This window comes from Manis javanica, chromosome 3 (assembly GCF_040802235.1).
Source record: "Manis javanica isolate MJ-LG chromosome 3, MJ_LKY, whole genome shotgun sequence".
In the NCBI taxonomy this organism is placed as follows: domain Eukaryota; kingdom Metazoa; phylum Chordata; class Mammalia; order Pholidota; family Manidae; genus Manis; species Manis javanica.
Genome location: NC_133158.1, coordinates 165588508 through 165615965, shown reverse-complemented (window position 1 = coordinate 165615965; position 27458 = coordinate 165588508). Strand labels below are relative to the sequence as shown.

The 27458-nt window shown below is 36.1% G+C and overlaps 1 protein-coding gene across 1 annotated transcript in view; it reads left to right on the top strand.

The window, feature by feature from the left end:
- Window positions 1–27458, top strand: part of XRN1 (5'-3' exoribonuclease 1) — a 182242-nt gene that overhangs the window by 34182 nt on the left and 120602 nt on the right. The window contains 6 exon segments of the mRNA XM_073232329.1: window positions 150–306; window positions 1796–1915; window positions 11985–12154; window positions 13084–13204; window positions 13296–13394; window positions 26762–26865. Coding sequence (XP_073088430.1) covers window positions 150–306; window positions 1796–1915; window positions 11985–12154; window positions 13084–13204; window positions 13296–13394; window positions 26762–26865 — 771 coding nt within the window.

The window sequence follows — 27458 nt, the reverse complement described above, 5'->3', positions numbered from 1 at the left end:
TGTATTCAAATACTAGAACATGGGTGATACTTTTTTTTCTTCAGGGTTATTGCTGTGTGTTGTTAAAATAAAATGTGTAGAAGTATATACTTAATATTGACCTGTTCTTTAAAGTTGCCAACTGTTTAAAACTCAATTTTGTTTTATAGGTATTATCCCTACCATTATGCACCTTTCCTATCTGATATACACAACATCAGTACACTCAAAATTCATTTTGAACTAGGAAAACCTTTTAAACCATTTGAACAACTTCTTGCTGTACTTCCAGCAGCTAGCAAAAATTTACTTCCTACATGCTACCAGGTGAGTTCTAATATTAAATGTTTTTATTCCCTTTTTGATACTCAGGAGTTCTTCCTCCAAACCTAGAAACATAGTACCCAAATTTCTTTAATGGCTAAATATGTTTATTTTCAGTTTCCAATTATAGTATTTCTCAAACAAGTCTGCTGAAAAGTAATTCCTTCATTTAAAGGTAACTTTGTTTTAAAAATGCAAACAAACTAATTGTTCAGAGCATAGTTTCTTCATTTTCAGCACTTTAAGCACATACTCAGTTTGTTTCTGCATTAATGAAAGTAAGCTGAAACAGGCAAAATCTGAAGTCATGTACTTTGTCCAAACACTTACAGATTCATTCCTGTTCTCTTTTACCCTCTAACTATTGGGATAGGGATGTTTCTAGTAAGTCATATATCTCAACAGAAGTTTACACTTGGGTTTTAAGAATTTCATCTATCAGATTGTGGAATGAAAAGCTTTTCTATTTTAACATATTTCACATAACAGGAGAAAGACATTTCAGGGGTGATTGAGTCTCCAAAGTTAAACTAAGCCTACAAAGTTTCTGAATGTAAACTACATTTAGTTCTCAAATACCAATCTGTTCTAATTCCATGGTCTGGTCCCAGGAATTAGAGGAGACTCATACAGATACACCCTTTCCTGCTTTAACACTGTCATGCTCCCATCTCCATACTTTGGAAATTTAACCTGTCCTTCATCTGACCTCTGGCCTCCCTTTCTTCTTAACTTCTTTTGTTGCTTTTTCCCTACCTTAAGATACATTAAGATTGATACTCATCCACTCTCTAGACCAGTACAACCATGCAAGTGTTTTAGTCACATCTGTTTTGATCTGTACCAGTGCCATTCTAGTTATTAAATGTTTTGAATATTACTCTGGGAAATAATGCTGTTTTGTTACTTCAAAAAATTTTACATTGTAATCTTCCATATTCATTTCCTAGAAGACATTCTTACGTTTTCTGTATCTACTTCCATTATAAATCACTAATAAAAACATGTCGTATGGACATTTTATCTTTGCTTTTAGTGGTGAAGAGATTTTGGATTTTAAGAGTATTTGCTTTTTGAATGATCTTAGGTACAGTTCTTATATTACTTAATAAAATCAATTGATTAACAAAATCAAATAAATTGTTTAAGGTTAAAAATGGAGGCCCGTTGGTAGCCTTTGAAATGAACTAATGTCTATATAGGAAAACAATTTAGATGGGCCTTGTAGAGTGAAAAGACAAACATAAAAAGAAAAAATTAAAATTCAGAATTAAGATGGTTTTACTACATAACCTCAGTGGAATGGAAAATGATGACTAGCAGTGATATTAGAGTTCTCACAGTTGAAAATCAAAATACAGTAAAAATGTAGTTTTTCTTTGTTTAGAAATTTTAAACTTTAACATGTGAGGAAATATTGTAAATATATCAGCGAAAAGCTATGTTGGTATCAGTTCTTATATTTCTATTATACTGTTTTATCTTTTCACAGCATTTGATGACCAGTGAAAATTCACCAATTCTGGAATATTACCCAACTGATTTTAAAACTGACCTAAACGGGAAACAACAAGAATGGGAAGCTGTGGTACTAATACCTTTTATTGATGAGGTCAGTGCATGAAATAATAGTTATACATATACATATATTCTTTCTTTGCTTATGAAGTATAGGTGATACATCATCTTACAAATATTATATTGGTTTTAGGTAGATATACCACACAGTGGTTTAACAGTTGCACAGTCCTCACCCCAACTAGTGCAGTTACTATCTATCAGCATAGAAAGATGTTACAGAACCATTGTCTGTGTTCTCCTTGCTGCACTTCCATCCCTGTGACCAACTTATATTATGACTTGAGAATTTTGGTGCACCTTTATCAGCCTTACCCTCCCTACCGACGCACCCCAACCAGCCAATATGGTAACCACCAGTCACTTTTCAGTACTGTGAGTCTACTGTTGTTTTGTTTGTTTTGTTTTGTTTGTTAGATTACACAAATAAGTGAAATCTTATGGTATTTGTCTTTCTCTGCCTGGCTTATTCACTTAATGTAATATCCCCTAGGTACATCCATGTTGTCACAAATGGCAAGATTTCTTTTTTAATGACTGAATAATATTCCATTGTGTACATGTACCACATCTTCTTTATCCATTCATCTACTGAAGGACACTTTGCTTCCGTATTTTGGCTATTGTAAGCAATGTCACAATAAACATAGGGGATCATATGTCATTTCAAATCAGAGAGTTTATATCTTCAGGTAAATTCCTACAAGTGGATTAAAGTCATAGGGCATTTCTATTTTTTGTTTTTTTGAGGGACCTCCATTCGGTTTTCCACAGTGGCTGCACAAATTTACATTCCCACCAAGAGTGTAAGAGGGTTCCCTTTCTCCACATACTTGCCAATACTTGTTTTTTTTCTTTTGGATAGTGGCCATTCTAACTGGTGTGAGGTGATGTCTCATTGTGATTTTGATTTGCATTTCCCTGATGATTGGTGATGTGGAGCATCTTTACATGTGCTTGTTGGCCATCTGTATGTTTTCTTTGGAAATATGTTTATTCAGGTCATCTGCTTATTTTTTAATTGGTTTATTTATTTTCATGGTGTTGAGATGTATGAGTTCTTTATATAATTTGAATGTTAACACCTCACCAGATGAATGATTTATGAATATATTTTCCCATACTGTAGGTTGCCTTTTTGTTTGGTGTTGATGTCCTTTGCTGTACAGAAGCTTTTTAGTTTGATGTAGTCCCACTTGCTCATTTTGATTTTGTTTCCCTTCCTGAGGAGATGTATCCAAAAAAACAATTGCTCAAGTTTATATTCAAGAGATCTTTGCCTATGTTTTCTTCTAAGAGTTTTATACTTTCATGTCTTACATTTAGGTCTTTGATCCATTTCACATTACTTTTGTGTATGGAGTTAGACCATAATACAGTTTCATTTGGTTGCATGTAGCTGTCCAGTTTTCCCAGTACCAGTTATTGAAGAGACTTTTTTCCTTTGTGTATTCATGGCTCCTTTATTATATATTAATTGACCATTTATGTGTGGGTTTATTTCTGGGCTCTGTATTCTGTTCCATTGATCTATGGGTCTGTTCTTGTGCCAGTACCACACTGTTTTGATTACTATAGCTTTGTAGCATAGCTTGAAGTTATGGAGTGTAATGCATCAGCTTTGTGTTTCCTTTGCAGGAGCTTTGGCTATTTGGGGTCTTTTGTGGTTCCATATGAATTTTAGGATTATTTGCTCTTGTTTATTGAAAAATGCCATTGGTATTTTGATGGGTTACATTGAATCTGTAAATTGCTTTGGGGAGCATGGCCATTTTGACAATATTAATTCTTCCTATCTATGAGCATGGGATAAATTTCCATTTTTTGTCTCATTGTTAATTTCTATCCTCAGTGTCTTATAGTTTTCAGAGTGCAGGTCTTTCTCCTTGGTTAGGTTTATCATAAGTATTTTATTTTTTTGTTGCAATTATAAATGGAATGTTTTCCTTATCTCTCTTTCTGCTAGTTCATTGTTAATGAATAGGATTACAACAGATTCCTGTATATTAATTTTGTGTCCTGCAACTTTGCTGAATCCAGTTATTAGTGGAGTCTTCAGGGAGATTTCTATGTATAATATCATGTCATCAGGAAATAGTGACAATTTGGATGCCTTTTATCTCTGTATGTTGTCTGATTGCCATGATTAAGATTTAAGTAGTATTTTGCATTAAAGTGAGAGTGGACATCCTTGTCCCGGATCTTACAGGAAAAGCATTTAGCTTTTCACCATTCAATATGATGTTAGCTGTGGGTTTGTCATAAAAGGCCTTTATAATGTTGAGGTATGTACCCTCTGTACTTGTTTTGTTGAGAGATTTTATCATGAATGGATGTTGAATTTTGTCAAATGCTTTTTTATGAAATTATCTATTGAAATGATCATGTGGTGTTTATCGTTATTGTTAAATTGGTGTATGATGTTGATTTACAAATATCGTACTATCCTTGCCTCCCTGGAATAAATCTCAATTGCTCATGATGGATGATGCTTTAGATGTATTTTTGAATTAGGTTTGCTAGTATTTTGTTGAGGATTTCTGCATCTATGTTTATCAGAAAATATTGGCTTGAAATTTTCTTTCTTTGTAGAGTTTTGGTATCAGTATTAGAGTGATGCTGGTCTCATAGAATGAGTTCGGAAGTATGCCCTCTTTTTCTACTTTTTGAAATACATTGAGAGAAATGGGTATTAGTTCTTCTTAAAATGTTTGGTAGATTTCAGCTTTAAAGTGATCTGATCCTGAACTTTTGTCTGTTGGGAATTTTTTGATTACCAATTCAATTTCACTACTAATAATTGCTCTGTTCAGATTTTCGGTTTCTTCCTGGGTCAGTCTTGCAAAATTGTACTTTTCTAGGAATTTGTCCATTTTTTCTAGGTTGTCCATTCTATTGGCATATAATTTTTCATAGAATTCTTTAATAATTTTTTGTATTTCTGTGGTATCTATTCTGATTATTCCTTTTTCATTTCTGATTTTGTTTATTTATGTACTCCTTTTTTCTTGTTAAGTCTGGGTAGGGGTTTGCCTACTTTATTTTCTCAAAGAACAGTTCTTCAATAAAAAAAATTGACTTTTTTAATTTTATTCTTCTCTATATTATTGATTTCTGCTGTGATCTTAATTATGTCCCTCCTTCTACTAACTGTGGGTATCTTGTTCTTTTTCTAGTTTCCTTAATTGTGAGATTAGACTTTATTTGGTGGTGGTCTTATTTCATGAGGTAGGCCTATATTGCTATGTATTTCCCACTCAGTACTGCTTTTGCAGCATCCCACAAATTTGGAACTGTTGTATTTTTGTTTTCATTTCTCTCCATGTATTCTGTGGTTTCTGTGTTGATTTGTTTAAGAGTCCATTGAATATTTGGAAGCATGTTGTTTAGCCTCCATATATTAATGGGCATTTTTGTTTTTATTGTGTAATTTATTTCTAGTTTCATACCATTATGGTCTGAGCAGTTGCTTGATACAATTTCAGTCTTTTCAAATTTATTGAGACTCTTCTTGTGGCCAAGTATGTGATCTCTTCTGGGGAATGTTCCATGTTCACTTGAGAAAAATGTGTATCCCGCTGCTTTTGGATGGAATGGTCGGTACATATATGTTAAGTCCATCTGATCTAATGTATTGTTTAGTGCCACTGATTCCTTATTCATTTTCTGTGTGAATAATCTGTCCATTGATGTAAGTGGGGTGTTAACGTCTCTTGATATGAATGAGATCCTGTCTATCTATTTCCCCTTGTAATTCTGTTAGTATTTGTTTTACATATTTAGGTGCTTCTATGTTGGGATCATAGATATTTATAATGCTTATATCCTCTTATTGGACTGATGCCTTTATCATTATGGAACATTCTTGTATGTCTCTTGTTATTTTCTTTGTTTTGAAGTCTATTTTGTCTAAGTACACTGCACCTGCTCTTTCTCCCTATTATTTACAAGAAACATTGTTTTCCATCCCTTCACTTTCAATATGTGTATGTCTTTGGGTCTGAAATGAGTCTCTTGTGAAAAGCATACAGATGGATCTTGTTTCTTTACCCACTCTGCCACTTATGTCTTTCATAGGTGTATTCAGACGATTTACATTTAAGGTAAAGATACAAATGTATTTATTGCCATTTTATTAATTACTTTCTGGTTGCTTTTGTAGTTCCTCTCTGTTCCTTTCTTTCTCATACTGCTCTCTTACTATTTGATGGTTTTCTTTTCTTTCTTTCTTTCTTTTTTTAATTTTAATTTTTTTTGGTGTCATTAATATACACTTATATGAACAACATTGTGGTTACTAGATTCCCCGCATTACCAAATCTCCACCACATACCCCATTACAGTCACTGCCCATCAGTGTACTATGCTACTATAGAATCACTACTTGTCTACTCTGTGCTATACTGCCTTCCCCGTGCCCATCCCAATACATTATGTGTGCTAATCATAATGCTGCTTTTTTCCCCTTATCCCTCCTTCCCACCCATCCTCCCCACTCCCTTTCCCTTTGGTAACTGTTAGTCCATTCTTGGGTTCTGGGAGTCTTCTGCAGTTTTGTTCCTTCAGTTTTTACTTTGTTCTTATGCTCCACAGATGAGTGAAATCAGTTGGTACTTGTCTTTCTCCACCTGGCTTCTTTCACTGAGCATAATACCCTCTCGCTCCATCCATGTTGTTGCAAATGGTAGGATTTGTTTTCTTCTTATGGCTGAATAATATTCCATTGTATATATGTACCACATCTTCTTTATCCATTCGTCTACTGATGGACGCTTAGGGTGCTTCCATTTCTTGAATATTGTAAATAGTGCTGTGATGAACATGGAGGTGCATATGTCTTTTTGAAACTGGGCTCCTGCATTCTTAGGGTAAATTCCTGGGAGTGGAAGTCCTGGGTCAAATGGTACTTCTATTTTTAGGTTTTGGAAGAACCTCCATATTGCTTACCCCAAAGGTTGAACTAATTTACATTCCCACTAACAGTGTAGGAGGGTTCCCCTTTCTTCACAACCTCGCCAACATTTGCTGTTGTCTGTCTTTGCATGGTGGCCATCCTAACTGGTGTGAGGTGATATCTCAGTGTGGCTTTAATTTGCATTTCTCTGATGATTAGCGATGTGGAGCATCTTTTCATGTGCCTGTTGGCCATCTGAATTTCTTCTTTGGAGAAGTGTCTCCTCTGCCTATTTTTTTAATTGGCTTATTTGAGTTTTGTTTGTTGAGGTGCATGAGCTCTTTATATATTTTGGATGTCAACCCTTAATCGGATCTGTCATTTATGAATATATTCTATGATACTGTAGGATGTCTTTTTGTTCTATTGATGGTGTCCTTTGCTGTACAGAAGCTTTTCAGTTTGATGTAGTCCCACTTGTTTATTTTGGCTTTTGTTTCCCTTGTCTGGGGAGATATGTTCATGAAGAAGTTGCTCATGTTTATGTCCAAGAGATTTTTGACTATGTTTTTTTCTAAGAGTTTTATGGTTTCATGGCCTTCATTCAGGTCTTTGATTCATTTTGAATTTGCTTTTGTGTATGGGTTAGACAATGATCCAGTTTCATTCTCTTATATGTAGCTGTCCAGTTTTGCCAACAACAGCTGTTGAAGAGGCTGTCATTTCCCCATTGTATGTCCATGGCTCCTTTATCATATATTAATTGACTATGTATGTTTGGGTTAATATCTGGACTCTCTATTCTGTTCCACTGGTCTGTGGGTCTGTTCTTGTGCCAGTACCAAATTGTCTTGATTACTGTGGCTTTGTAGTAGAGCTTGAGGTTGGGTAGCGAGGTCCCCCCTGCTTTATTCTTCCTTCTGGCTATTCGGGGTCTATTGTGGTTCCATATAAATTTTAAAACTGTTTGTTCCAGTTCATCTGCAACAGGGACAATTTGACTTCTTCCTTGCCTATCTAGATGCCTTTTATTTCTTTGTTTTCTCTGATTGCCGTGGCCAGGACCTCCAGTTGAATAAAAGTGGGGAGAGTGGGCATCCCTGTCTTGTTCCCAATCTTACAGGAAAAGCTTTCAGCTTCTCGCCATTAAATGTGATGTTGGCTGTGGGTTTGTCATATATGGCCTTTATTATTTTGAGGTACTTGCCCTCTATACCCATTTTGTTGCGAGTTTTTATCATGCATGGATGTTGAATTTTGTCGAATGCTTTTTCAACACCTATGGAGATGATCATGCAGGTTTTGTCCTTCTTTTTGTTGATGTGGTGGATGATGTTGATGGATTTTCAAATGTTGTACCATCCTTGCATCCCTGAGATGAATACCACTTGATCATGGTGTTTGATTGTCTTGATGTATTTTTGTATTTGGATTGGTAATTCATTGTTGAGTATTTTTGCATCTATGTTCATCAGGTATATTGGTCTGTTTAGATTTTCTGTTTCTTCCTTTGTCAGTCTTCGAAGGTTGTGTTTTTCTAGGAAGTTGTCCATTTCTTCTAGGTTTTCCCACTTGTTAGCATATAAATTCTCATAGTAGTCTCTAATAATTCTTTGTATTTCTGTGGGGTCCATCATGATTTTCCCTTTCTGATTTCTGATTCTGTTGAGAGTGTAGATTCTCTTTTTCTCTTAATAAGTCTGGCCCAGGTCTTATCTATTTTGTTTATTTTCTCAAAGAACCAGCTCTTGTTTTCTTTGATTTTTTATTGTTTTATTCTTCTCAATTTTATTTATTTCTCCTCTGATCTTTATTATGTCCCCCCTTCTGCTGACTTTAGGCCTCATTTGCTCTTCTTTTTCCAATTTCGATAATTGTGACTTTAGACTATTCATTTGGGATTGTTCTTCCTTCTTTCAATATGCCTGGATTGCTAAATACTTTCCTCTTAAGACTGCTTTCGCTGCGTCCCACAGAACTTGGGGCTTTGTGTTGTTGTCATTTGTTTCCATATATTGCTTGATCTCTATTTTGATTTGGTCATTGATCCATTGATTATTTAGGAGCATGTTGTTAAGCCTCCATGTGTTTGTGGGCCTTTTTGCTTTCTTTGTACAATTTATTTCTAGTTTTATACCTTTGTTGTCTGAGAAGTTGGTTGGTAGAATTTCAGTCCTTTTGAATTTACTGACGCTCTTCTTGTGCCCTAGTATGTGGTCTATTCGGGAGAATGTTCCATGTGCCCTTGTGAAGAATGTGTATCCTGTTGCTTTTGGATGTAGAGTTCTGTAGATGTCTGTTAGGTCCATCTGTTCTAGTGTGTTGTTCAGTGCCTCTGTGTCCTTACTTATTTTCTGTCTGGTGGATCTGTGCTTTGGAGTGAGTGGTGTGTTGAAGTCTACTAAAATAACTGCATTGCATTCTATTTCCTCCTTTAATTCTGTTAGTATTTGTTTCACATATGTTGGTGCTCCTGTATTGGTGCGTATATATTTCTAATGGTTATATCCTCTTGTTGGATGGATCCCTTTATCATTATATAATGTCCTTCTTTATCTCTTGTGTCTTTCTTTGTTTTGTAGTCTATTTTGTCTGATACTAGTACTGCAACACCTGCTTTTTTCTCCTTGTTGTTTGCATGAAACATCTTTTTCCATTCCTTGACTTTTAGTCTGTGCATGTTTTTGGGTTTGAGGTGCGTCTCTTGTAAGCAGCGTAAAGGTGGGTCTTGCTTTTTTATCCATTCTATTACTCTGTGTCTTTTGATAGGTGCATTCAATCCATTTACCTGTAGGGTGATTATTGAAAGATATGTACTTATTCCCATTGCAGGCTTTGGGTTTGTGGTTACCAAAGGCTCAAGGTTAACTTCTTTACTATCTTACTGTCTAACTTAACTCGCTTATTGAGCTATTATAAACACAGTCTGATGATTCTTTATTTCTCTTCCTTCTTATTCCTCCTCCTCCATTCTTTGTATGTTAGGTGTTTTGTGTGTGTGTGTGTGCTCTTTTGTATTTCCTTTGACTGCTTTTGTGGGTAGTTGATTTCATTTTTTGCCTTGAGTTAGTATTTGATTGTTCCGCTTTCTTTACTGTGATTTTATTTTCTCTGGTGACATCTGTTTAGCCTTAGGAGTGCTTCTTCCATCTAGAGCAGTCCCTCTAAAATACCCTGTAGAGGTGGTTTGTGGGAGGCAAATTCCCTCAACTTTTGCTTGTCTGGGAATTGTTTAATCCCTCCTTCATATTTAAATGATAATCATGCTGGATACAGTATCCTTGGTTAAAGGCCCTTCTGTTTCATTGCATTAAATATATCATGGCATTCTCTTCTGGCCTGTAGGGTTTCTGTTGAGAAGTCTGGTGATAACCTGATGAGTTTTCCTTTGTAGGTGACCTTTTTTCTCTTTCTGGCTGCCTTTAATACTCTGTCCTGGTCTTTGATCTTTGCTATTTTTATTATTATGTGTCTTAGTGTTATCCTCCTTGGGTCCCTTGTGTTGGGAGTTCTGTGTGTTTCTGTCATCTGAGAAGCTATTTCCTCCCCCAGTTTGGGGAAGTTTTCTGCAATTATTTCTTCAAAGACACTTTCTATCCCTTTTTCTCTCTCTTCTTCTTCTGGTGCCTCTATAATGAGGATATTGTTCCTTTTCGATTGGTCACACTGTTCTCTTAATATTCTTTCAGTCCTGGAGATCCTTTTATCTCTCTCTGCATCAGCTTCTCTATGTTTCTCTTCTCTGATTTGTATTCCATTAATGGCCTCTTGCATCTCGTCCATTCTGCTTTGAAGTCCTTCCAGAGATTGTTTTATTTCTGTGTTCTCCCTCCTTAGCTCTTACATATTTCTCTGCAAGTCCTTCAGCATGGATGTTACCTTTATTGTGAATTCTTTTTCAGGAAGATTGGATAGGTCTATCTCCCCAGGTTCCCTATTGGGAGGATATCTGTGTTATTCTGGTCTGAATCAAATCCTTCTGCCTTTTCATGGCAATGGGCAGATGGTGCATGTGTCAGCTGGGAGAACAAAATCGCTTCCTGCTTGTTCCTTGCAGTTCCTCTCCTGGGACAATGGAGACCCCTAGTGGCTTGTGCTGGGCAGTTGCATGCAGACAGTGTTTCTGATTCTTGCCCGGGCCGCTGTGGAGCTCTGTGTGGTTGCTGTGGGCCTGGCCATCCTCAGTCTTTTGCTCTCCTGTGGATTGGCCGCACCAGAGGGGGAATGGGCGGGAGGCTGTTTATCACTGTTTGGGGCCTCCAAGCTGTGCTGCCACCCAGTGGGTTAGGGCACCCCGGGTTCCCCAGGATTCCCAGCTGCTGGGCTGAGTGTGCTGGGACTCTTCCATCCAGCTGTGAGGCCTCTGTGCCTTTAAGACTTCCAAAAAGCACTCACTTTTCTTTTGTCCCAGGGGTACCAGCTGTGGGGACCCGCTCACAGGTTTTACTGTCCCATTTCCCTGGTATCCAGCACACCATGCACTGTGTGTCTGCGCTCCCTGTGTAGATGGCTAGGGTTTGGTATTCAGCAGTCCTCGTCTCCCACTCCCTCCCTGCTCCGACTCCTCCCCTCCCGCCAGGGAGCTGGGGTGGGGTTGCGCTCGGGTCCCGCCAGGCTGCGGCTTGTATCTTACCCCCTTCGTGAGGCGCTGGGTTCTCGCAGGTGTAGATTTAGCCTGGCTTCTGTCCTGTATCTTCTGATCTCTCTTTTAGTAATAGTTGTATTTGTTGTATTTTCAAAAATATATGTTTTTCGGAGGAGATTTCTGCTGTCCTACTCACACCACCATCTTGGCTCCTCCATCCCATGTTAAATTTTTAAGAGAATTTGGAGAGATGAACATTTCTGTACCTTTGCAGAATTTGTAAAGTAAGACATTAATGCCTTATGAATTACAATAAATTATAATTATGATAAATTTACATTTAAAATTTCATTCTCTGTTGTTCTTGTCCATACATTAGTGACTTCTGTTGAAGTAAGAGTTTCAGAGGAATTTGTTTTAACAAGCAATATTCTCAGGCCCTTAGAAACAATGAATAACATGTCAGTTTTTTATGTAATGAAATGGGAAAAGTTCCCTTAGTTAAGATTTTTGCTTTTCAAGAATACAAATAATGATTCTGTATACTAAGGAAAAAGATTTACCTTTATGTTGTATCACAGAATTTTTATGCTTTTAACCCCTCTTTCCAATGTTTACATTCAGAAGCGATTATTGGAAGCTATGGAGACATGTAATGACTCCCTCAAAAATGAAGAGAGGAAAAGAAACCAACACAGTGAGTGCCTAATGTGCTGGTATGATAGAGACATACAGTTCACCTACCCCTCTCCATGGCCAGAAAAGTTTCCTGCCATAGAACGATGTTGCACAAGGTAATCTTAATTGGTAATTTTTCAATGAGAGTTCCCCACCAACCAAAAAATAAAGCTTTTAAATGTTTGAATAATTAACAGATCACTTATAACAGTTATAGTCAGTTGATAATGAGTTACATCCAAATTGCTAAGGATCATACCATCTCTGTCTCACAGTTGTTTCTGCTGCTCTGCTTTGGTCAGATTCTGCTTCTCTCTTTTCATCTTCCATTAAAGTTGTTTTTTATTTTTTCTCTCTAGTATATATGTATATTCTTCTTCAAGAGGATGTATGAATTTTTGTTTCCACTGCCAGTATCTGTTCCCAGCATTATTTGACACACTACAAGTTTGACTTATACTCCCCAACCACCCAACTAAAAAGGAGAAACAAAGAAATAGAAGAGTTCCTATATTTTCTTGCCTCAAATCCATTTCTTCTTTCTATTCTTCATTAAAATGTCTTCTTTGTTTCCTCTCTTCTCTAATCTTCCCTGCATATAATTTGTCCAGATGGCAATTACATTGCAGATAATGTGAATACCAGTCAGTTACGATTTTTCCTTTCGTTAAAGCAGAGAGAAAGATGAAATACAAATTATAAAATGTTCATTGTCCATTCTTGGTTTTGGAACATGGAGGATATGAAGATTTGTAAAATGCTTTATACATTATTTTATTTTTAAAATTAATTGTGTTTATATAGTGTTCTTTTAAATTAATGTGGAAAATATCTATTTAGTAATCTGCAGGCATGGTTGTGTCTGGACCAATAATAGCAGAGATTCTGGGTTGTCTTACTCTACATTTTTTTTCTCTTAAAAGAGGAATTGTCATGCCCTTGTTTATAAGCCATGATGACTTTTGTAAAGTACTCAGGAAATGCTGAAAAACTGTGATTGTTTATAATGTCTGAATTTTAAATTAAGTCTTGATTTATTTTCTAGGTATAAAATAATATCACTAGATGCTTGGCGTGTAGACATAAGCAAGAACAAAATAACCAGGGTTGATCAGAAGGCATTATATTTCTGTGGATTTCCTACATTGAAACACATCAAACACAAAGTCAGTAGCTTTTCAGAATTATATCACTTTATTGCATGTGAAGTGATTATGGAGAAAATATTAAAATTAATTTCTCTGAATTCTTTTCAAGTTTTTTTTGAAGAAAAATGGGGTTCAAGTATTCCAGCAAAGTAGTCGTGGAGAAAACATGATGTTGGAAATCTTAGTGAATGCAGAAACAGATGAGCTTGTAAGTATTTTCTTTATTACATGTTTATTAGATGCTTATCATGCATAAAACTGTTCTAGTTGCAGTTTGTTTCCCAAAGACTTCTAACGGGTACTAAATCCAAAGTTCACAGTAAATAAGGATAATAATGTAAAGAAGCATTTACGTAAAAGGCATGTATAATTATGATATAATGATCAAAAAATGGTCCAGGAATTTTAAAAATGAGATAAGCTATGTGAGGTAAGGATAGGTACAGACCTGTAGATGAGAATAGGCTTGAGCTGAGTGCTAAAATAAAAGTTATGACAAAGAGAAGAAAAGGTAGGGAAGAGTATTTGAGTTGAAAGGATTAACGAGCTGGCAATTGTAGGCAAAGTAAATACAATATGTATCCTATTCTTTTTAACCTTTTTATATCTGAAGTTTTCCTAATATTTTTTCTTTTTTATAAAATAAATTTGATGTATTTAAGGAGGAGGAATAGATAAACCTCACTGCAGCAGAGGATTTGTGTTGGGAAGTAGCGGCAGATAAGGTTGAAATAACAGATTGAGGCCAGATTATGGAGGACCTTAAATACCAGGCTAAGGATTTTGGACTTTTTTTCATGACTGTTACCTTGAAGTTGGTATTTTCATATAGATTAATTTGGTGGCAGTATAATAGACTAAATTTGGCATAAGGCACATGGAAGATAATGGGAAAGCCTGCAAATTCAGAGGTTGTAGAAGCTTTAGGAGATAAGGACATAAACTGTGGAAGTGATAATAGATCTAAATGAATAAAACTAAATAAAAATTGTCAAGTTTCATCATTCATTCAAATATAGGGAATGAAAAGGGAAAGATAATATTAAATATGACTCTGATATACCCAGGCTAATTAAGTAGAAAATACTTGCTGTTTACTGAAATAAAGAAGTTAAAGTGTGAGGGTTGTTTTTTATGGGGATTAATGATAAATAATAAGGGAATTTGAAAGTAGTGCTAGGACATTTAACTGGAGCTGCCCTGACAGGCTTTCTCAACAAGTGTTCTACAAGAGACTTAAGCTCCAATGCCCTAAGTCATCCATTTGTATATAATGGATTAACTTATCTTATAGGCATCTAGAATGGTACTATTTATATACCATCCTTGGGAGAATTGAGATAATAGTCAAATTGCTTTTTTTATGCTGTGGTTCTGATGAAAAATGTTCATTGAGAAAGTCTGCTTATACACTATTTAATACCTGGAGCTACAGGTAAGGAGATAAGGACGCAGACAGGGGTATACAAGTCATCAGAAGGAGGTGATGGCTGAAACCTTGGAGTTTATTTCCCTGAAGCAAAGGGACTTTAAGGGTTCAATTTCTCAGCATAAAAAATGGTGGGGCTGAACACAAAGAAGAGGTGGAGCACTCGGGGAGTCTGACACTCTAGCCATTTGTGGAGGAGAGGAATGCTCCAGCAGTCTCACTGACTGAAAACAGAGGCGGCAGTTGGAAAGATTTACCAGCAGCAGAAAGAGTGCCAGAGGGGCAATGGTTGGATGGAGCTCTCTCTTCGGGAGAATGTTAGGAAGACAGATCCCTAGTATGCCATCAGCCCGACAAGTTGGGCACTCTAAAGAACCCAAATGCTCCATGTTTTTGCTGGGTTCTCAACTCCAGTTAGCCCAGAGGCACTTTCCTGTGAACCAGCCTGCCACTCTTTCTGCTGCATGGAGCTTCCTGCACAGGAGAAGGAATAGGTGGACAAGGTTGTCTGGACAGACTCTTCCCAGCAGTTTGGAAACTTACAGGACCTTCAAGCACTTGATCCCCCTGGCTAGCTTCACAGCTCTGCGGCCCCCCGCTGTGATACTCAGCCTGCTGCGCCTTACTCCTGGCCTGCCAGCACTGGCTCACAAACCGCCAGTCCCTGCCCTGGTGCTAGGCCAGCCAGAGGGAGGCTCCACCAATGGGAGCTACAGACACAAAGCACAGAGGCTTACACCTGTGTGCTCAGCCCACTGGTTCTGACAGTGGAGACAGGCAGTGCAGCCAGGAGGCAAGAAACAGCTCTTTCCTCCCCCCAGGCACCAGCACCACTCCACTCTGAGCCCCAACATCACTCCAGGGGCTGAGCAGCTCCAGAGATTAGAGCTTCTGGGCATTAGAGGGCACAATATACAAATATGAAACGTCAAAAGAAGCTGGTTCAGACCAAAATCTCACAAACACCAGAAAAAGGACCAAATGAGACTGAACTCACCAATCTTCCTGAGAGTTCAAAATAAAAATCATAAACATGCTCATGTAGATGCAGAAAAATATGCAATAAATCAGGGATGAATTTAGGGTGGAGATTCAATCATTAAGGAGTTCCATATCTGAAATGAAACATAAAATGGAGGGATTTAAAAACAGTTTAAATGTAGTAGAAGAGACGTAAATGGAATAGATAGTAGAGAAAAGGAATATAAAGAAGCTGAAGCACAGAAAAAAGAATCTCTAAGAATGAAAGACTATTGAGAGAACTGTGTGACCAATTCAAATGGAACAATATTCTTATTATAGGGGTACAAGAAGAAGAAGAGAGAGAAAAAGGGATAAAAAGTGTTTTTGAGGAGGTAATTACTGAAAACGTCCCCAAACTGGGGATGGAGAGAGTCTCTCAGACGATGGAGGTGCACTCCCAACAGAAGGGACCCAACGAAGACAACACCAAGACATATAATAATTAAAATGGCAGAGATCAAGGATAAGGACAGACTATTAAAAGGAGCTAGAGAGAGAAATAAAATCACATACAAAGGAATAACAAGCAGGCTATCATCAGACTTCTCAGCAGAAACCTTACAGGCCAGAAGGGAGTGGCATGACATATTTAATGGCAATGAAGCAGAAGGGCCTGGAACCAAGAATACTCTACCCAGCAAGATTATCATTTGAATTTGAAGGAGAGATTAAACAGTTTTCAGATAAGCAAAACCTGAGAGTTTTTACCTCTCACAAACCACCAGTACAGTGCATTTTGGAGAGACTGCTATAGATGGAAGTATTCCTAAGGCTAAATAGCTGTCACCAGAGGAGATAAAAACCACAGAAAAGAAAGTAGAACATTACTAAGAAATTCAAAATCAAATCAACTATCCCCAAAGTCAATCAAGGAATAGAGAAAGAGTACAGAATATGATACGTAATATATAAAGAATGGAGGAGGAAGAAAAGGAGGGAAAGAAAAGAACCTTTAGATTATGTTTCTAATAGCATACTAAATGAGTTAAGTTAGACTCTTACATGGTAAGGGAATTGCCCCTCAACCTTTGGTAACCATGAATCTAAGGCCTGCAATGCCAATAAGTACATACCTATCGATGATCACCCTAAATGTGTATGATCTAAATGTGCCAATCAAAGACATAGAGTCATTGAATGGATAAAAAAACAAGACTCGTCTATATGCTCCTACTAGAGACTCGCTTCAAACCCAAAGACATACACAGACTGAAAGTAAAGGGATGGAAAAAGATAATTTTATACAACTAATAAGGAGAAAAAGCAGGAGTTGCAGTATTTGTATCAGACAAAACAGACTTCAAACCAAAGAAAGTAACAAGAGACAAGGACATTACATAATGATAAAGGGGTCAGTTCAACAAGAGGATTTAACTCTTATGAATATCTATTCACCCAACAAAGGATCATCTACATATGTGAAACAAATACTAACAGAATTAAAGGGGGAAATGGAATGCAATGCATTCACTTTAGGAGATTTCAACACACCACTTACTCCAAAGGGAAGATCAACCAGACAAAGTAAGTAAACAGAGGTACTGAACAACATATTAGAACAGGTGGACCTAACGGACATCTACAGAACACTCCATCCAAAAGCAACAGAATACACATTCTTCTCAAGTGCACGCGGAACCTTTTCAAGAATAGATCATATACTAGGCCACAAAAAAAGCCTCAGTAAATTTAAAAAAGATTGAATTTGTACCAACCACCTTATCAGATCACAAAGGTATGAAACAAGAAATAAATTATGCAAAGAAAACAAAGAAGCCTACAAACACATGGAGACTTAATTACATGCTCCTAAATAACCAACGGATCAATGACCAAATAAAAACAGATCAAGCAATATATGGAGACAAATGAAAACAATAATTTAACACCGCAAAATCTGTGGGATGCAGCAAAGGCCATACTTAAGAGGCTTGTATATTGCAATATAGGTCTATCTCAGGAAAGAAGAACAATTCCATATGAACAGTCTAAACTCACAATTAAGAAAACTGGAAAAAGAAGAACAAATGAGGCCCAAAGTCAGTAGAAGGAGGGATGTAGTAAAGATTAGAGTATAAATAAATAAAATCGAGAAGAGTAAAACAATAGAAAGAATCAATGAAAGCAGGAGCTGCTTACTCAAGAAAATAACAAGTTAGAGAAACCCTTAGCCAGACTTATTAAGAAAAAACCAGTGGCTACACACATAAACAGAATCAGAATGGAGAAAGGAAAAATCACTACAGACATCACAGAAATACAAAGAATTATGAGAGAATAGTATGCAAAATTATATACGAACAAACTGGGTAACCTAGAAGAAATGGACAACTTTCTAGAAAAATACAGCCTTCCAAGGCTGACCTAGAAAGAATCAGAAAATCACAACAAACCAATTACTAGCAATGAAATTGAACAGGTAATCAAAAAACTACCTAAGAACAAAGCTCCTTGACCAGATGGTTTCACTGCTAAATTTTATCAGACATTTAGTGAAGACCTAATACACATCCTCTTTAAAGTTTTCCAAAAAGTAGAAGAGGAGGGAATAGTCCTAAACTCATTCTATGAGGACAGCATCACTCTAATACCAATATCAGACAAAGGAACTACAAAAAAAGAAAATTACAGACCAATATCCCTGATGAACATAGATGCAAAAATACTCAACAAAATATTAGCAAACCAAATTCAAAAATACATAAAAAAGATTATCCATCATGATCACGTAGGATTTATTCCAGGGATGCAAGGATGGTACAACATTAAAAAACCCATCAACATCATCCACCACATCAACAAAAGGAGAAAAACCACATGATCATTTCCATAGATGCTGAAAAAGCATTCAACAAAATTCAACATCCATTCATGATAAAAATTCTGAACAAAATGGGTATAGAGGGCAAGTACCTCAACATAATAAAGGCCATATATGACCAACACACAGCCTACATTATGCTTAAGAGCGTGAAGCTGAAAGCCTTTCCTTTAAGATTGGTAACAAGACAAGGATGTACACTCTCCCCGCTTATATTCAACAAAGTTCTGGAGTTCATAGCCAGGCCTATCAGACAGCACAAGGAAATAAAAGACATCTAGATTGGCAAGGAAGAAGTTAAACTGTCCATTTGCAGATTACATGATACTATATGTAAAAAGCCCTAAAGAATCAACTTCAAAACTACTGGATCTAATATCTGAATTCAGCAAAGTATCAGGATACAAAATTAATTTGCACATATCTGTTTCATTCCTGTACACTAATGATGAACAGGAGAGAGAGAAATCAGGAAAACAATTCCATTCACAATTGCATCAAAAAGAATAAAATACCTAAGAATAAACCTAATGAAGGAAGTGAAAGACCTATACTCTGAAAACTACAAGATACTCGTGAGAAAAATTGAAGAAGATACCAGTAAATGGAAGCACATCCTGTGCTCATGGATAGAAAGAAAAAATATTGTCAAAATAGCCATCCTGCCTAAAGTGGTCTGCAAAATCAGTGCAATTCCTAACAAAATACCAACCACATTCTTCAACAAACTAGAGCAAAAAGTTCTAAAATTCACATAGAACTACAAAAGTACCCGAATAGCCAAAGCAATCCTGAGAAGGAAGAGTAAAGTGGGGGGATTTATGCTCCCTAACTTTCAGCTCTACTACAAAGCTACAGTAATGAAGACAATTTGGTAGTGGCACAAGAACAGACACATAGACCAATGAAACAGACTAGAGTCCAGATATAAACTCAAGCATATATGATCAATTAATATATGATAAAGGAGCCATGGACATACAATGGGGAAATGACAGCTTCTTCAACAACTGATGTTGGCAAAATTGTTCAGCTACATGTATGTAAGAGAATGAAATTGAATTATCATCTAACTTCATACACAAAAGTAAACTAAAAAGGGATCAAACACCTGAATGTAAGTCATGAAAACATAAAACTCTTAGAAGAAAACATAGGCAAAAATCTCTTGAACATGAATGTGAGCAACTTTTTCCTGAACACATCTCTTTGGGTAAGGGAAACAAAATAAAAAATGAACTAATGGGACTACATCATGCCAAAAAGCTTCTATACAGCAGAGGACACCATCAGCAGAACAGAAAGGCATCCTACATTATGGGAGAATATATTTGTAAATGACATATCTGACAGCAGGTTTACATCTAAAATATATAAAGAACTCACATGCCTCAACACCCAAAAAGCAAATAACCCAATTAATAAATGGGTGGAGGATATTAATAGTTCTACAAAGAAGAAATTCAGATGGCCAACAGGCAAATGAAAAGATGCTACACATCTGTAATTATCAGGGAAATGCAAATTAAAACTACAGTGAGATATCACCTGACACCAGTTAGGATGGCCATCATCCAAAAGACAAGGAACAAACAAATGCTTGCAAGGATGCAGAGAATGAGAACCCTTTTACACTTCTGGTGGGAGTATAAACTAGTTCAACAATTGTGGAAAGCAGTGTTGAGGTTCCTCAAAAAACTAAAAATAGAAATACCATTTGACCCAGGAATTCCACTCCTAGGAATTTACCCTAAGAATGCAGGATCCCAGTTTCAAAACGACATATGCACCCCTATGTTCATTGTAACACTATTTATAATGGCCAAGAAATGGAAGCAACCTGAGTGTCCATCAGTAGATGAATGGATAAAGAAGATGTGGTGCATATACACAATGGAATATTATTCAGCCATAAGCAGAAAACAAATCCTACCATTTTCAACAACATGGATGGAGCGAGAGGGTATTATGCTCAGGGAAATAAGCCAGGTGGAGGAAGACAAGTACCAAATGATTTCACTCATCCTTGGAGCATAAGAACAAAGAAAAAACTGAAGGAATGAAACAGCAGCAGACTCACAGAACCCAAGAAAGCACTAACAGTTATAAAAGAGAAAGGGACTGGGGAGGGTGTGTGGGAAGGAAGGGATAAGGGAATAAGAGACATTACGATTAGCACACATAACGTAGTGGGGGGCCCGGGGAAGGCAGTATAGCACAGAGAAGACAAGTAGTGTCTCTATAGTATCTTACTTTGCTGATGGACAGTGACTGTAATGGGGTATGTGTGAGGACTTGATAATGGGGGGAATCTAGTAAACAGAATATCCCTCATGTGATTGTATATTAATGATACCAAAAAAAAAGGAAATAAGAGGACACTAAGAGAGTTGTGTGAAAACTTCAGATGAAACAATTTTTGCATGATAGGGATACCAGAAGAAGGAGAGACAGAGGAATAAGAAACTCTATTTGAAGAAATAATGCTGAAATATCCCCCAATCAGGAGAAAGAAATAGACTCCCAGGTCCTAGAAGCTCAGAGATCCCCTAACAAAAGGAACCCCAGGAAGACAATACCAAGACATACAATAATTTAATAACAACGATTAAGGATAACGAGAGGGTACTGAAAAGCAGCCAGACAGAAAAAAGATTACTCATAAGGGTAACCCCATCAGGCTATCATCATACTTCTCAGCAGAAACCTTACAGGCCAGAAGGGATCATTCCATTTCTAGGAATTTATCCAAAAAAAATGAAAACCTTGATTCGAAAAGATACATGCACTCCATGCTTGACATATTTAATGCACAGAAACAGAAGGACCTTCAAACAAGAATACCATTGCCAGAAAGATTATCATTAAAATTTGAAGGAGTGATTAAACTTTTTCCAAATAAATGAAGGCTGAAGAAATTTATAATCACTAAACTAGGCTTATAGGATATGTTAAAGAAACTTCTGTATATGAAAGTGTTCTTGGGTCTGGTTTTCCCCAGTGAAAATTAATCCCTAATAAATGTAGGACACCAGTTACTCACTAAGCAAGTCATGAAGTTAAAAAAATGTAATAAATCAACTATACATAAAATCAGTGAAGGAATACACATAAAAATGGGGATTATTTGAACTAGCAGAAAGAGAAATCAGGAAAATAATTCCATTCACAATTGCATCAGAAAGAAGAAAACCCTAGGAATTAACCTAACCAAGGAAATGAAAGACCTATACCCTGAAAACTACAAGACACTCTTGAGAGAAATTAAAGAGGACACTAACAAATGGAAACTCATCTTATGCTCTTGGCTAGGAAGAATTAATATTGTCAAAACGGCCATCCTGCCTAAAGCAATCTACAGATTCAATGCAATCCCTATCAAAATACCAACAGCATTCTTCAACGAACTGGAACAAATAGTTTCAAAATTCATAAGGAACCACAAAGACCTCGAATAGCCAAAGCAATCCTGAGAAGGAAGAATAAAGCAGGGGGGATCTTGCTTCCCAACTTCAAGCTCTACTACAAAGTCACAGTAATCAAGACAATTTGGTACTGGCACAAGAACAGACTCACAGACCAGTGGAACAGGATAGAGAGTCCAGATATGAACCCAAGCATATATGGTCAATTAATATATGATAAAGGAGCCATGGATATACAAAGGGGAAATGACAGCCTCTTCAACAACTGGTGTTGGCAAAACTGGACAGCTATATGTAAGAGAATGAAACTGGATCATTGTCTTACTCCATACACAAAAGTAAATTCAAAATGGATCAAAGACCTGAATGTAAGTCATGAAAGCATAAAACTCTTAGAAAAAACATAGGCAAAAATCTCTTAGACATAAACATGAGCAACCTCTTCATGAACATATCTCCCTGGGCAAGGGAAACAAAAACAAAAATGAACAAGTAGGACTATATCAAGCTGAAAAGCTTCTGTACAGCAAAGGACACCATCAATAGAACAAAAAGGCATCCTACAGTATGGGAGAATATATTCATAAATGACAGATCCGATAAGGGGCTGACATCCAAAATATATAAAGAGCTCACACACCTCAACAAACAAAAAGCAAATAATCCAATTAAAAAATGGTCAGAGGAGCTGAACAGACACTTCTCCAAAGAAGAAATTCAGATGGCCAACAGACATATGAAAAGATGCTCCACATCACTAATCATCAGAGAAATGCACATTAAAACCACAATGAGACATCACCTCACCCCAGTAAGGATCGCCACCATCCAAAAGACAAAGAACAACAAATGTTGGTGAGGTTGTGGAGAAAGGGGAACCCTCCTACACTGCTGGTGGGTATGTAAACTAGTTCAACCATTGTGGAAAGCAGTATGGAAATTCCTCAAAATGCTCAAAATAGAAATACCATTTTACCCAGGAATTCCACTTCTAGGAATTTACCCTAAGATTGCAGCAGCCCAGTTTGAAAAAGACAGATGCACCCCTATGTTTATTGCAGCACTATTTACAGTAGCGAAGAAATGGAAGCAACCTAAGTGTCCATCAGTAGATGAATGGATAAAGAAGATGTGGTACATATACACAATGGAATATTATTCAGCCATAAGAAGAAAACAAATCATACCATTTGCAACAACATGACTGGAACTAGAGCATATTATGCTCGGTGAAATAAGCCAGACAGAGAAAGACAAGTACCAAATGATTTCACTTATCTGTAGAGTATAAGAACAAAGCAAAAACTGAAGGAACAAAACAGCAACAGACTCAAAGAACCCAAGAGTGGACTAACAGTTACAAAAGGGAAAGGGACTGGGGAGGATGGGTGGGAAGGGAGGGATAAGGGGGGGGCAAAAACAGGGGGGCATTATTATTAGCTGACATAATGTTGGGTGGTGGGCACGGGGAGGGCTGTGCAACAGAGAAGACAAGTAGTGATTCTACAGCAACTTACTACACTGATGGACAGTGACTGTAATAGGGTTTGTGGGGGGGACTTGGTGATGGGGGGAGTCTAGTAAACATAATGTTCCTCATGTAATTGTAGATTAATGATACCAAAATAAATATAAATAAATAAATAATATAAATTTAAATTTTAAAAAAGGGGGATTATGCCATCTAATGCCTAAAGTATAGAGGTGGAAGAAGAATAAAAAGAAGTATTTTTAGAGTCTGTTGAAATAGAGTGACCATCAACTTAATATGGACTGTTATATGTTTAGGAACCTATCTATGAACCCCGGAGAATACATTCATAAACGAAGACATACAATAATTTAATAACAGAGATTAAGGATAAGGAGAGGGTACAAAATCCAAAATAGATAAAGAACTCAAACACCACAACACCAAAAAATCCAAATAATCCTATTAAAGAATTGGTAGAAGAACTGAACAGACATTTTTCCAAAGAAGAAATACAGATGGCCAAGATACATTTGAAATGATGCTCCTCATCACTAATCATCAGAGAAATTCAAATCAGAACCACAGTGCTGTATCACCTCACACCAGTCAGAATGCCCACTATCAAAAAGACAATAACAAGTGTTGGCAAGGATGTGGAGAAAAGGGAGCCCTCTTATACTGTTTTTGAGAACGCCACTGTGGGAAGCAATATGGCGTTCCTCAAAAAGCTAACTAGAAATACCATACAACCCAGTAAATTCCACTTACAGGAATTTATCCAAAGAAAACAAAATCCCTGATTCAAAAAGGTGTATGCGTCCCATGTTTATCACCACATTATTTACCACAGTCAAGTTATGGAAGCAACCTAAGTGTCCATCAATAGATGAATGCATAAAGAAAATATAGTACATATACACAATGGAATATTATTCATCCATAAGAAAAATCCTGCCATTTGCAACAACATGGATGAACTGGACTGTATTATGCTAACTTAAATAAGCCTGGTGGAGAAAGGGAAATACCATATGATTTCACTTATTTATGGAATCTAAAAACAAAACACAACAAAATGAACAAAATAGCAGTGGACTGATAGACATTGAGAAGTGCCTGGTGGTTATCATGGGGGAGTGTTTGGGTAGGTGGGTGGAAAGGGTGTGGGGGATAAAGGTGCACAAAAATTCTCAGTCATAATATAAATTGGTCATGAATGGTAGAATAGCATGGAGAATATAACCAATATTCTGTAACATCTTCCTGTGTTGACAGATATTAGTGAAACTAGTTGGGGTGCAGATTTTATAATATGGGTAGCTGTTGAACTACTGTGTTGTATACCTGAAACCAATATAAAATTGTATATCGGTGCTACTTAATTTAAAAAAAGAAAAAAAAACTAAAGCAAGGTCTATTAAATTTGTCTTTTGGGCATCATTATTAGCCTTTGAGAATTCTGTAACTGTAGGTTGGTGGAGGCATAAAGTCTAATTCCTAAGGACTAGTCCAGGAGTAAGTAGAAAGTAGAGGTAGCAGGTATGAAGCCTGTGGTTAAGAAGTTCATCATTGAAAAAAATGCTAGAAATATAACTGTTGGTAGAGAAGAGGCAGTTTATCAAGCAAAATCCATATACAGGAAGAGAGGTAGAGCTAATGGAGAACAGACGTTTTAAAGGCACCATAGAAGGAAGGGATGTTTATTATAACAAGACCCCATGTGATATAATAAGAAGTTATACCTAGGGCTTAAATGAGAAGATTAATCTGAGAAAGGAGGACAACTTTTCTTTCAAAAAGTAAAGGAAGAAATGGGAGAATGAAATTAGGACTAGATGTATAGAACGGAAAAGGATAATTAAGAAAGCCTAGTTATGATGTTGAAACTTGTTATCAGGTTAATCATTCTTTTATCTGTTCACATTAGGAAATGTCTAAATATAAGAAATAAAATAAAAAGTTACCTCAACGTCTAAAAATAGTTATCTCTAATTGTTAAAGAAATATTGGTTAATAATGATTAAGCATAATGAATAGAAGTGAATGAAAATTTGTATTAAACTTCAGTTTCTATCAAATTGTCTCACCAATAATAATAATAGTAATAATAGTGGTAATGGTATGTTTCCTTTTAAAACTAGCAGTTTTACTTAAATTATTATTTCATACAGAATATACATTTTATAGTTCAGAAAAGCTTTTGTGTATTTTATTTTATCCTCAATAAACACTGTGAGATAGATGTTATAACTCCTCATAAAAGAAAACTGCAAATCAGTGGGATTAAATCATTTGCCTGAGATTATATACTTCAAAAGACGTACAATCCAAATTTAGACCCATGAGTCCTAACTTTAAGTGTAGTGTTCTTATTTCATTATACCAACCACAAACTGAAATGAAATGCAATTTCTTAGATTCTGTTTTATACTGTGATTATCTGATATAAACAATGAATAGTAGCCCTTTTATAGACATCTCTGCTATTCTTTTCACTTTTCTCAATTCCCATGAGAAAAATAAACAAGATAATCAGGAGAATAACAGAATCATAGAATTTTACAACGAGATGGAATTTTGTAAAGCAACTAATCCAACTCTAATATTGCAAATTAAAAGACCTAAATGGAGATTGGAAAAGGGACATTCGTGCAGCTAGTTAGCATAGAACTAAGAACCTCATTTTCTTGTTGAACATTATTTCTAATGTGAGTTGTTATGCACAGTAATATTCACATTATAAGTTAGTACTGTTCTGTTTCATTTTACTGAGACCTGTTTTCTTTCCAAGTAATTTCATTCAGGATTAAAATCAGTGGCCCATCCTTTACTAATAACTGTCGGTGCTGTCGAGAAAATGAGAAGGAAGCAAGCTTCCTATTGTCTTAATGTTTATACTGTAGAAAAGTACTTTAAATTGGTCATAGTGCCTCTATAATGAGACATTGGCGGGGGGTGGTGGTGAAGTAAACTTGGTAAACTTTCACAGATTCATACTTAAAGGGTAAAAAGAAAGCAGATGGGTAAAAGCAACTGAAAAATACTTATTTTTAAAAAAGGAAAGGAAAAAATCAAAACTAAAAGAACAGAAATCCCAGAAAATGTATTAGAAAGTAAAAGAGGAGTTAGCAATAAAGATACAACTTAGAGAAGAGAAATTAAGAGACCTAACTGAATTTAAGTGGATGGAATAATTAACTTGGAGTGAAGTTGAGAAGAGCAGTTATAATAGGGAATAATTGGCTTCAGTGAGCAAATTATGTTTTATATGTGTTTTAATATTAAGGTGGGGTTTTACAGATTTTAAATACACAGCAAAAAACACAAGCCAGTTTTTACTTATTTTTTCCTTTGTAAAGTTCTCTTGAACCTGAAACATGAACTTTTCTACTTTTATTTTAAGAGTATAGAAAATGTAGCTTCATCAGTGCTTGGAAAATCTGTTTTTGTTAATTGGCCTCATCTTGAAGAAGCTAGAGTTGTTGGTATATCAGACGGAGAAACTAAGTAAGTAAAATTTTATTGATAATTTTTAAAATTTCTTTTTGCCTTGCTACTTGATAGCCTTTACTGATACATTTTGACTGATATAATTATTGTAGAAAAATTTATACTCTGTAGTGAGAATGAAAGTCCTTTAATCATGCCACTCAAAGTTCAACCACTATTGACAGTTTATTGTACATTCCTTGAGATATTTTAGATGCATGTATTATTTTTTTCCCTTTTGCCTTCTTTTCCTTTTAATAGCCTGGAAGTTCTATATCCTAAGTCTTTTATACCAGTTATCATTATATTATTTAGCAAATATATTTCTCTTTCTGATAAGGATGAATAACGTACATAACTGCCCCTCCCAGGTTTCATTTAAATAATTAATTTTTAAAAAAACCTATCTTCCATAATAATTTCTTAACATTTTATTCAAGTTCACAACAACTTCATCATTGCCTCTTAGACAGGTTATTCTTTGTCGTCATCTTTTTTTTTCTCCCAGAGAAAATGAGGGAATGTTGTTTTCTGAGTTGTTACATGTCCAAAAGATCTTTTCTGTTTTCCTCACACATAGGTTTGGTATTTTAAAGCCCCAATTCCTTTTC